Consider the following 12318-nt stretch of genomic DNA (forward strand, 5'->3'; position numbering starts at 1 on the left):
GAATAACAACTGCTACTCTTAGTCCCTACTATGTGCCAGATCTAGTACTGAGCAAGGAAGACACGATGAAAAGCAAAACTCGTCATTGTCCTCAGGGGTTTCACAGGGTTCGACATGCAAACGACTGTGTACATGCAAGAGATATACAGGGTAAATGGAGGTAATAGCAAAGGTAAGAGGTTAGCATTGAAGGGGATCAGGAAAGGCCTTCTATGAGGAAGCCAGGAGGCAGAGATGAAAAGGGACAATATTCTAGACATGAGGGACAGACAGTGAAAGGCATGGAATGTCTTATTTGAGAAATAGCAAAGAAATCATTGTCATTAAAACATCAAAAACAAATGCAGAAAAACATTTTTTTTCACCAATCACCACTACTACCTATCCCCTATGCATGTCCCCAAACAATAAAGAACTTCTAAAGAAAGGATTCAGCAAACCATTTGCCCCAGTGATACCACTACCAGGCCCATATTCCAGCGATCAAGAAAGAAGCAAAGGACACATACATATATGATTAGAAGTCTATCCTTTTTTTTTTTTTTAACTATAAGTCCACTACACTGTCTAACTGCCTCTTTGGGAAGAAGTCAAAGAGTTCCCATGGTAGGCAGTGGAATTTCTATCTCTAAAAGCTTTCATCAACAAAAGTAAAACAAAAATAAATGAATTGGACCTGTATTTTAAAACAAAAAAACAAAAAAGCAAATAAAATCCCTCTAAATTATATGAAAATATAAATTCAAGAAATAAAAAAAGATTTACAAAATGGACAATAAACCTATTGAATTAATGAATAAAACTTGGAGCCAGATTTTTGAAAAAAAAATTATCAACTAATCTTATTAGAAAAAGAAGGAATCTTATCAGAAAAGAGAGGAAAATCAAATTGCCCATTCATAAGAATTCACAAGAAAGGAAGAATAAAGGAAATTATTTCAAACCATTTCGTTCAATTAAATGCTAATAAAACTGATAACTGAAATGAAATGGCTCAATATTTACAAAAACAAAAAATACCCAGATTAACAGAATGAGAGGTAATTTAAATAACTCAATTAAAAAAAGCCATAATTGAACTCTCGGAGGAAAAAACCCCAAGACTAAATGGATTTATAAATGAATTCTGTCAAAGAACAATTAATCCATTATTACTTGAGCTGTTAGAAAAATGGGAAAAGACTTCCTATTAAATTCTTTTTATGAGACAAATATTGTCTATATAACTAAACCATGAAGATACAAAGCAGAAAAAAAAACTATATCAGGAATTCTTAATCTGGAATCCATAAAATTATTTTAAAACAGGTTACTGTTTCTGGTGCATACCACACAAAAAAGAGTAAGGATTCCTGTTATAGACCAATATCCCCGATAAAAACAAAAATAAATAATCTTTAATAAAAGTATCAGCAAAAGTCTAAACATATGAAAAAGATTACATCCTATAAGTGGGTAGAATTTATACGAGGAATGAAAAATTATGAAAAACAAGATTTATCTGAGTATCTTGTAGAAAGAAGTAACTTTCTGTCAATCCAAGGCATTACTTAGAATTGTAGGATAATAGAAATGTTCCTTTTAGATTGCATTCAATAATAGTAGCCTCTTATTTGAATGCTGAATACTCACTGATTGAACTTGGAGCTGCAGGTCATTTTTCTCTTTCAAGAGAGATACCATTTTTTCTTCTAACTCTTTTCTCTTTGCTTCTGATTTTGCAAGACTTTCTTTTGTTTTCTCAAATTCCTCTTTCATGGTGGCCATCTCCTTCTCAGTTTCAGCACTCTTGAGCAGAGGTTTGATTTTAAAGAATAATTTCATCCAAGGCCAATGCTTGACATTCATGAAAGCACGGACATTGTACTGGATACAGAAGAGGGCTTCTCTGAAATGTTAACAAAAAACCAAATTGAGCTTCTGTACTAATAGTACCAGGGCTGGCACAGTTTTCTTGTCCATGGTAGGTGTTGAATGTTTTTTATTTTTTTTTTTGCTTTTTTTGGAGGGCAATTGGGGTAAGTGACTTGCCTAAGGTAACATGGCTAGTTTTTGTTTTTGTTAAGTGTCTGAGGCCAGATTTGAACTCAGATCCTCCTGACTCCAGGGCCTCTATTCACTGTGCCACCTAGCCTCCCCTGGCTAAATGTTTTTTTTTTAAACTAAATTATTGTAAATATCATCCTATTTTAATTAATGTCCCTTCTATTTCTATAGACAAGATAAAGTTTGTAAAAATGCTGCTTTACTAATGAATTCCAATAAATAAAAAATCTACATATGGATGAGTTCGTGAATCTATGCATTAATGACTCAGTTTTGTCCTTTTGGTAAAATAGAATGCATACCCATATTTGAATATATATACAGTGTTAATTACTCTTAATATAGGACCTGTTTTTAAAAACAATATGTTTGTGATTTGAGAGTGGAAGGTAGGGTGAGGAAGCAGAGTACTTCTTGGCCCTTGCTATGCAGATCAAAATCATGAAATGTTTGCAAATTGCCATTCCTAAACTAAGCTGGTAGATAGTTATTTCATTTATTCCTCATTATTCTGAAACTCCACCAACTTCTCAGTTTTTTTTTTAAATTCTGGAATGCAATATACTAATTAGTATTTGACTATATATTGTTTTATAGTGTTCTCTACTTGTTTCATGTTATTCTTATCTACAACTAGATTGAGAACTCCTTGAGGACAGGAGTCACATCTTATATTTTCTCCTGAACTGAATAATAATTTCCTTGAGGTCATAATTCATTGAATGGTTCTTTCTCTCCAAAGAATATGCTTAAATTTAAATCCTTAACTTAATATCTAAATATAGTTTCTCCAGAAGAACCTAATAACTTGGCTGATGCAGAGGAAAGATAGGATCAATTTATCAAGACCAAATTTCACCTTGAGGCAAAATTAAACAATTAACTAATAGAACTGAGGAAAAATAAATAAAGAGGTAGGTATCTAGCTCAATGCTGTGTTAAGTATTTACTGATTGGTATGTTAATTCACAATGTAACTCACATCAGGTAAAGAATTTTCTGCCCTGTACATGATCTGAGATTCTCCTCCTTATACTTTATAACTCCCACTATCCAAAATTTTGGTGGTCAAGAACACCACAATAAAACAAACAAATGAAAAAAACCTAAAAATTTCTAAAGTCAACATTTTGAGTGATACATCTTTTTTTGGAAAGCTAAGAATCATCTATTGCCTAAATATTAAGTTACAAAAGAAGGGATAAATATGGAAAAAAATTTTCCCCTCAGTTGTAACTGCTTTGGAAATAGCTAAGTACCCGTCTTTCATTCACTCTCACTTTTTAATAAATATATTAATTTTGTTAAAAATCAGAAATGAATAAAAGGATGGCTTATATCAGAGACAAACAACATTCCTTGAGGAAGTTTAATGTATATTAATTGTCACAATGAGGAAACCAAAAGATTCCTAAACTTCGTTCATCAGAAAATATTTAATCGTCTCGCCAAGTGGAAAGATATTGCAGTGAAGGGTCACATCAGCTTAATTAGCAACTCATTTGTAAAATCTTATAGAGGTTAGTAGAAGATAACAAATCGTAATGTCTCATAAAACAACAAGATGCAGTGAGAAGAAATAAACAGAGGGACAGAGGAGACAGAGATAGAGAAAGATACACAGAGGGAGATAGAGACAGAGACAGAGAGAGATCATACCAAGGACATTGAATGGTGAAACAGGAAGGAGAAGAAATCAATAAAAAATGGAAAAGATATGTCAAGATCATAAAGTATTTTCTTGATCAATGACAATGAAGCTTTAACACTTGGACTTTTACATCAGTCATAGATATACTCTATAATGGCTGGGTGCAATGAACTCATAGATGCATTAAAACATGTAAATGCACTTTGCTGATATGTTTCAATTCCTATACTTATCATTGGGAATTAAAATGCAATTTATATAACCTAAAAAAAAATAAAAATAAGTGTGTGGCATTAGCTCATTGGGTACACATAACCTGTATCCAATCCCTCTTCTGGACCTAGGAAATTATATTTATTAAGCTACATCTCTGTTGCTCCTGCTAATTTTGAGCTGCACTTTTAAAGGGAATACAAATAGGTTGAGATTAGATGAGAGAGTCTTTTAGATGAGGGAAATAGAATGAGCAGAAATAGGAAAGAGCAATGCAATGGAAAGGACTCAGTAAGCATCCAACTGATTTATTTAGAAATAATGAATGATGAAACCAAGACTTTGCTTGATCATGAAATGTCAAGTTTTAGAGGGCTTTTGAAACTACAATAGGTTCCTAAACAAGATTTTTTTTTTTGTTTAGCAAGATGGTGAAAATTTTCTTCACAAGGAATTTTTCTAGGAGATATGTGTAGAATAGATTAGTAGGAAGATATTAGAGTCAAGCAAGCAAGTGAGATATGATGTGACCGGGCTCTAAATACTTTGCTGTGTGAAGTAGTGAGCCCTTCTTACTAAGGAGTGTCCAAGCAGAATCTTTTAGGAATGTTAGCTAGGTGATTGCTGCTAGGTGGGAGGTTGGAACAGCTGGGTTCTTTTTAATGCTTATTTCTCCACTGCTAAAATTTGGTGATTCTATGTCTCTAGGAGAATTGAAACAAAAGCAGAGACACTGTTGTTATTATTGTTACCTTCTTTGCAGCATTTTCTGGTACTCTACCCTCATGAGAAATCCTCTGCACATGGCTTGAGTTCGGGTGATAATCTGTGCTAGTTTATCATCTCTCATCTCCTCCAAGAGACCCAGAAGACCAGCTTTGAAGAAAACCTTAGTAAAGAAAAAAAATCATAATTTTCATTTTCCAGGAAGCACAAACATGGTAGAAGTCACTTATGCTATTATGTCAGACACAAAAAAAATTAGTGCTTATACCTTGGTGTGACCAAATTTATACTGGGTGTGGTCCACGTCAATAGACCCAAGAAGCTTCTCAGAAGCCTTCTTGCTATCAATGAATTGTCCTTCGGGAATAGCACTTGCATTTAAAACCTTGTATCTGTTGGATTAAACAAATTGGAAAGTGATATAACCCACAGAAACATTAGTACAGTAGGTAATTAATTTGTTGCTTGTCAATTTCAATGAACTTCCACCAGTAGAATAATAGAAACACCATGAATCAGATGGTTATGTGTCACATACCTTGATAGCCCTAGCAGGGTAGACTAGATAGCTTTGTAGGCTTCCAGTGAGCACCTAGCAGGTAACAAATAACTATTTCTGATTGAATTTGTGAATATAACAATCTCAAGAGAAGCAGTTCAGCATAACAAATAGCTAATATTTATAGAGTGCTTACTGTGTTACAGGCACTGTGCTAGGTGTTTCACAATTATTTTATTTGATTCTCACAATAACTCGAGGAGATAGGTACTATTCCTATCCATATTGTACAGATGAGGAAACTGAGGCAAACAGAAGTTAAGTGACATGCTGAGAGTCACACAGCTAGTAAGGTTAAGTGACATGCTGAGAGTCACACAGCTAGTAGATGTCTGAGAATGGATTTGAATTCAGTTCTTTTTGACTCCAAGTCTGGAGAGTGCCCACATTGGAACCTGAATTCAAATCTCTCTGTCAGTGTTTTCCCCTCTCTGATTACCTTCCATATGCTATTTGTTTATTTATTTTGTATGTACCTAGTTATTTATATGCATTAGAATGTACCCTCCTTGGAGGCAGAAACCATGTTTTTGCCTTTCTTTATACCCTCAGCCTTAGAATAGTGCCTGGCAGATAGCACTTATTAAACGATTTTTGATTCACTGACACAATCCTGTATGACCATGAAGAAATCACTTAACATCTCAACCACCCAGGCAACTTTCTAAAACAATAAGTTGTAAAATAGTTGTAAGTCTAGATTAAAAAAAAGAAAAAAAATACAAATAAATACTAATGATAACCTCAGAAGAAAGATAAAAATCAAAATCATTGAGGAACTGAAGGCTTTCATGGTCAACTCTTGTACAGATGGGAAATCTGAGGATGAGAAGAGGTGGAGTGACTTGTCCAACGTCACATAGGGAGTAAAAAACAGTAGAATTTTAATCCATATCATTTGACTCCAAATCCAGTATTCTTTGCACTATACTACTCTGACTTCATGAAATTTCATTAACTGTGTCCTGGGAAAATCTGTTTTTTCACTGTTTAATCCATATATATTTCCCATCTTCAAAAAGTATTCATTTTCATCTGTCATGCTATTCTATCCCTTGCAACATTTTGTTTGCTCAGTCATACAACCAGTTAAACATGGTACGTGCAGTATTTTATAACATTGCAATGGTGAAATTTTGAAGGTTGCATCATTGTATTATATGAAATATGCCAAAGAAAGACTGACCTCTGTTTGAAATCTCCATACAGGATTCGGCTTGGGAATCCTTTCCGGCAGATTCTGATGCCTTCTAGCACACCGTTGCACCTCAGCTGGTGCAGGACAAGTTCATGTTCCATGGCACCTGAAAGAAAGCACCATATAGACATGTTCACTGTCTTGCAAAATGAAGAACTCATAACCAATGTGTATTTTAATCCGAGAATATCTCACCAGGGGTCTTGGTTTCATTGGGAATGATGCACCGCACAAAATGAGGGTGAGTGCTCCTCAGGTTGGTCATCAGCTTGTTTAAATTCTCCTAGGAGGCCACATGATGTTTCATGAATGTAGATCACATCAAAGTCACAGAACCTCTGAACTAGAAGGGACCTCAAATGCCTGTTTGACATGTATCTGACCAAAAATTCCTGCCAAAGACAAGTCTTCCAGCAAGAATAGCATTTCAAGTAGGCTCCTGAATAGCCTTGTGAATAGTTGCTTTCTTAAAGTAAGTAACAATGTGTGCCACTCAAGGAATTAAGAATGCTGATGTCATTTTAGTGTCTGGATTGTGATTTCATTGTTGTTGGCAAATCCCAGAGAGGAAACTTTCAGCAACTGTTCTGCAACCTATAGTCTTATAGAACACTGGGAGTTTAAATGACCTGTTTTTGTCACACTGCCAGTATGTAATAGAGGTGGGGCTTTGACTCGGGTCTTCATGACTCTAAAACCTCTCTATCAGCATACTGTAACAACCTTATACTTATAGGGCTTAAAAAGCACTCCTATGTATTATCTCACAACAACACAATAGGGCAGGTAGGAAAGGAATTCCTAATGCACAGAATCACAAAATCTCTCTCATGTTTGGAAAGATTTCAGAAGCTATTTAGTCCAACCCATATCTAATCAACTCCTTCTGTAGCATCTCCACAAATAGTCATTCAGTTTCTGCTTGAAGATCCTTAATGAATTGAGGGGTAGATGGACCCACTCCTCCTCCAAGACAACCCACACCACTTTTGGACAGATTTGAATCTTTTGAAATTTTTCTTACCTCAAATTGAAATTAACCTCTCTTCAACTTCTACCATTTTCTTTTAATTTTCTCTTCTGGGGCCAAACAGAACAGGTCTATATTCTAGCCTTTCAAATACTTAAAAAGTAGCTGTCATTTCCCTTCCTTGTTCTCTGCCCCTTACCCCCCCTTCCCTTTGTCTTTTCTCTGAAATATCTCTAGTGCCTTGAACCAATCCTCATATGACATGTTCTCTTAAACCCTTATTATACTGATTGGTCTCATTTGGATGTCATAAGGGCAGGTAGGTGGTACAATAGAGAGAATGTTGGGCCTGGGGTCAAGAAGACTTATCTTCCTGAGTTCAAATTTTACTTCAGATTCCAGCTGTGTGACCCTGGGCAAGTCACTTAACTCTGTCTTGGTTTTCTCATCTGTAAAATGAGCTGGAGAAGGACATGGCAAACTACCCTAGTATTTTTTTTTTTAAAGCAATCAGGGTTAAATAACTTGCCCAAGGTTACGGTCAGTTATTTTTTGTGTGGGTGTTAAGTATCTGAGGCCGGAACTGATCCCAGGTCCTCCCGACTCCGGGCCCAGTGCTCTTACTCACTGCACCACCTAGACTCCCCTACCCTAGTATTTTTGCCAAGAAAATTTTAAATGCGGTCACAAAGAGTCACAAATGAACAGCAACAACTTTTTGAAAAAACTTGTCTAGAGAGAACTGGAAAATAGAAGTATGTATACAATAGTTTTGCATATGTATACACACACCTATTTGGGTCTAATGGTGGCCATCTCTATGGCAGGTGTGAGGAAGGAAGAAAAAAGACAAATTTGCATGATAATTTTGTAATTATTCTTGTCTTAACTATGCAGAAACATAGTTTCAGCCTCTAAATTCTAGGTAGGACTGGTTTCCTGGACTAACTAATTTCTCAGGGTCCTCAGGACAAAATTAAACACTCAAGTGACAGGAATAAGAAGTTAGAATTTCCTTATCCCTCCAAACAAAGTTTATTCAAAGTGCAATGATTGTAAGCATTTCTTCAAATTGACTAGAGAACATTGAATTAAGTTTGCACTGTACCCTGAAAAGAGCTGACACTGTCTGGAAAGACGAACCCTTCTTCTTGGAACTTTTCTTTGCTCCACCGTCTGAGATGGGAAAAAATGCATCAATTAAAATAGAATCTGGACTCTGGAATGTTACTTGATAATTCTGTAGGAATCAATATGTTTAGACAAATATTGCAGATGTTATTACCTGCTTCAGCTGCAGCATATGCAGAGAAGAGATAAGCCAGAGTTTTCATTGACGATTTCTGGTAGAGTCCAACCACTGTCTCATTCAGGGGGTCCTTATTCTTGTCTAGCCAGCCTGTAATGTTGTAGTCTACAGTGCCAGCATAGTGTATCAGAGAGAAATGGGCTTCATCCTTCCCTTTGGTGGGCTTTGGTTTCTGGAAGTTGCTAGACTTGCCAAGATGCTGGTCATATAACTTGTTCTTGAAAGATGTGTCTGTTGCTTTGGGGAACATACATTCCTCTTCCAGGATGGAGAAAATTCCCAGTGGCTAAAAGACAGAGGAGAGACATTGGATTTCAAACCATACTCTTTCAAAAGTAAATGTTGACATGATTATAATTTCTTTGGGTCATGCACGGCGGCCCTAAATTAAGCAAATTCATGTCACAGATCAAGAAAATAAATTTATTTTGGAAAAAATGATTTGGTTATACTCATTAAAAGCAATCTTGCCCACTTAATGAGTTGTCCCTCATATTATGCAATAGTTCCATCACTACTATCATGTTATAAGACAATCACATTATGAATAGCTTTGTTTCTAAAGAGAAAAGAAAACAGGATATATAGAATCCAAATTTCAAAGTGAGAGTTTATTTTCAAATGCTGTTTATTTTAAAATATTTTTCTTAGACAAGTGAGTTCACTTTTCAAGTTTTTATCAATAAATTCAACCTTGCTGATCCAGAAGAATGTATCCTAGAATATTATAATTACATTGAAATTTAAAATAACCCCCCAAATTGAATGTCTTTAATATTTTTAAGTTTCTTTGCTGTTTACATGGAAAGAATTAAAATAACTTGAATTCTGTTGCTTGGTTTCTAGATTTTGAAATTAGTAGTTATTTGGCTCGTGATTATGAGGAATAATAGGACTAAATTTTTTCTGATAAGTCATTTATGAATTATTTAAAATAAAAAATAAGAAGTAGATTTGATTTAAATGGTAATATCTTCTATCATAATAAAGGAAGGTAATTAAGAAAAAAAAAAAACAACAACCCATAAGCCCAGAACGGTTAGTATGTTTTGTTGTGCTTTAAAACAGCTTCCATGTCAATTATTGTAAGAAAGTGTTCTCTCTCATTCTTTCTATGTATGAGTTGGGAAAGCAAAGTTCTTTTCAAATTATGACATGCAACATTTTAAATACCCCAACCTCAAACTTGATTGAATATAATTAACAGTGACAAGAGTTGCATTGGCTGTCTTTGAGGAGACATATGAGAAAACCAGTCAACCTTGAATAATGATATGATTAAACTACTTTTCAAAAAAGCCCAAGCGCACCTTCTCAATGAGCTCGATGCAGGCAGCCAGGTCCATCCCGAAGTCGATGAACTCCCACTCGATGCCTTCCTTCTTGTACTCTTCCTGCTCCAGCACGAACATGTGGTGGTTGAAGAACTGTTGCAGTTTCTCATTGGTGAAGTTGATGCACAGCTGCTCTAGGCTGTTAAACTGAGTGAATCAAACACTTTGAGTGAGACTGGAGAAATATGGAATGTCATGGTAAATTAAGTTAGGCTGTAGACTGATGTATTTAGAATTTGGTTACTCACATCAAAGATCTCGAAGCCTGCAATGTCCAGGACTCCGATGAAGTACTGTCTGGGCTGCTTGGTGTCCAGCTGCTGGTTGATGCGAGTGACCATCCACAGGAACATCTTCTCATAGACAGCTTTTGCCAGGGCACCCACAGCATTATGCACCTTCAAAGACAGTGGGTTAATTCATAGAACTACTAGAGGAATGTAAAAAATGTACCAATCCCGGGGTCATCTCCAGTCATACTGAGAATATCAGGTCACTGGGTTCTGCTGGTTCTAAAGAAGAAAGTGAGGCTGGTGACCTTGCACAGCCCTCCCTCACTCAAAGTCAGCTGCAAGTCATGCATCATCTCCCTGATATCTTGGTCTTTTTTTAAAATGAAGGACAGGGGCGACCAGGTAGCACAGCAAGTAAGAGCACCGGCCCCAGTGTTGGGATGACCTGGGGATCAAATCCGGGCTCAGACACTTAGCACCCACCCAGAAACACCTGGCTGTGTAACCTCGAGCAAGTTACTTGACCCCAATTGCTTAGGGGCATCCAGGTGGCTCAGCGAGTAAGAGCACCAGCCCCAGTGTCGGGATGACCTGGGGATTGAATCCGGGCTCAGATACTTAGCACCACACCCAGAAATAACTGGCTGTGTAACCTTGAGCAAGTTACTTAACCCTGATTGCTTAAAAAAAAATGAAGGACAAATACAACAACAACCTAGAAGCTCATTTAATAAATGAAGAAAATGAGGCAAACAGAGTTAAGTGACTTGCCCAGGGTCATACATCAAGTATGTCTGAGTATGAACTCAGGAAGACTCATCATCCTGATTCCAGGAAGACAGCTTGCCAGACCATTCCCTCTCCAGCTTAAGTGACAGAGAGACACTTCTTATAAGAAAAGAACTCCTTTTGGCTCAGTGAGTAAGAGCACTGGCTCCAGTGTCAGGATGACCTGGGGATCGAATCCGGGCTCAGATACTCAGCACCACACCCAGAAATAACTGGCCATGTAGCCTTGAGCAAGTTACTTAACCCCTGATTGCTTTAAAAAAGAAAAGAAAAGGAAAAAAAGAACTCCTCAAGCCTTGTATCTTTTGTTAAAGCAAGTTATTCAGATGCATCTGACAGTCAAGAATATTTTAAAATGGAGTATTTAAATTCAGTATTTTTTGTTTGTTTGAGTAAGATAAATTTTGGCAAATTAGGAACACTTTGCACTTAAACATGTAAGCAATGTTGTATGTCAATATTAATAATTATGCCAAAAAAATTCATCTGCTCCTTCTCATTAAAAAAAAATGTACCAATCCCTCATAATAAGTTTAAATAACAAATTTACCTGCTGCACAGTCTGGCCTTTGGTGACATATTCATTGCCAACCTTCACTCTAGGGTAGCACAATGCTTTAAGGAGGTCAGCAGAATTCAGACTTTGGAGATAGGCAGCCTTGTCAGCAACTGTGGGAGTAGGATGAAATAAAGTTAGATTATCGTGCTTGCCGCCTCCTGACCTGCCAATCAAGTTTTTTTACAGCAACTTCTGCTTTTTTTTGTAGATCACCAATCCTTTGCAGGGATTTAAGTGCTGCCCCTTTCATATCATGGCTCATACTTTCCATTAAACTCCAATGACCAAGATGTATTTTTGTCTTGCATTTGTTGCAAGTATCCTTGGGGTTGTCATAGCCATCATCATTATTATCATCATTTCGGGTCAGGAGTTACATTCTTCCTTTATATCCCTGGTTGTTAGTAGTTTGTTGTTGTCATGTTTTTTAATTTTTTTTAGTTGTGTCCAATTTTTTTGTGATCTCATTTTTGAGTTTTCTTGGCAAAGATACTGGCATGCTTTGTCATTTCCTTTTCCAGCTCATTTATAAATGAGGAACCAAGGCAAACAGGGTTGAATGACTTGCCCAGGGTTACACAGCTAGTAAGTATCTGAGACCAGATTTGCACTCAGGAAGATGAGTCTTCCTGATTCCAACCCCAGTACACTGTGTCACCAACTTCCTCTTGTTGGTGAGTTATCCTGCCTCAAATTATACTCTCTCTCTCTCTCTCTCTCTCTCTCTCTCT

The 12318-nt window shown here is 36.4% G+C and overlaps 1 protein-coding gene across 1 annotated transcript in view; it reads right to left on the reverse strand.

The window, feature by feature from the left end:
• Window positions 1-12318, reverse strand: part of LOC138152696 (myosin-8) — a 48674-nt gene that overhangs the window by 19803 nt on the left and 16553 nt on the right. Inside the window, exons 13-22 of the mRNA XM_069076783.1 lie at window positions 11579-11697; window positions 10255-10404; window positions 9983-10153; window positions 8649-8958; window positions 8472-8539; window positions 6589-6676; window positions 6382-6499; window positions 4905-5028; window positions 4663-4799; window positions 1633-1888 (exon numbers count right to left, since the gene is read on the reverse strand). Coding sequence (XP_068932884.1) covers window positions 1633-1888; window positions 4663-4799; window positions 4905-5028; window positions 6382-6499; window positions 6589-6676; window positions 8472-8539; window positions 8649-8958; window positions 9983-10153; window positions 10255-10404; window positions 11579-11697 — 1541 coding nt within the window. The remainder of the gene's footprint in view (window positions 1-1632; window positions 1889-4662; window positions 4800-4904; window positions 5029-6381; window positions 6500-6588; window positions 6677-8471; window positions 8540-8648; window positions 8959-9982; window positions 10154-10254; window positions 10405-11578; window positions 11698-12318) is intronic.

The sequence above is a fragment of the Petaurus breviceps genome, unplaced genomic scaffold (genome assembly GCF_028583685.1).
Source record: "Petaurus breviceps papuanus isolate PSGF00001 unplaced genomic scaffold, PetGlider_PUasm1.0 90925, whole genome shotgun sequence".
Taxonomy (NCBI): Eukaryota; Metazoa; Chordata; class Mammalia; order Diprotodontia; family Petauridae; genus Petaurus; species Petaurus breviceps.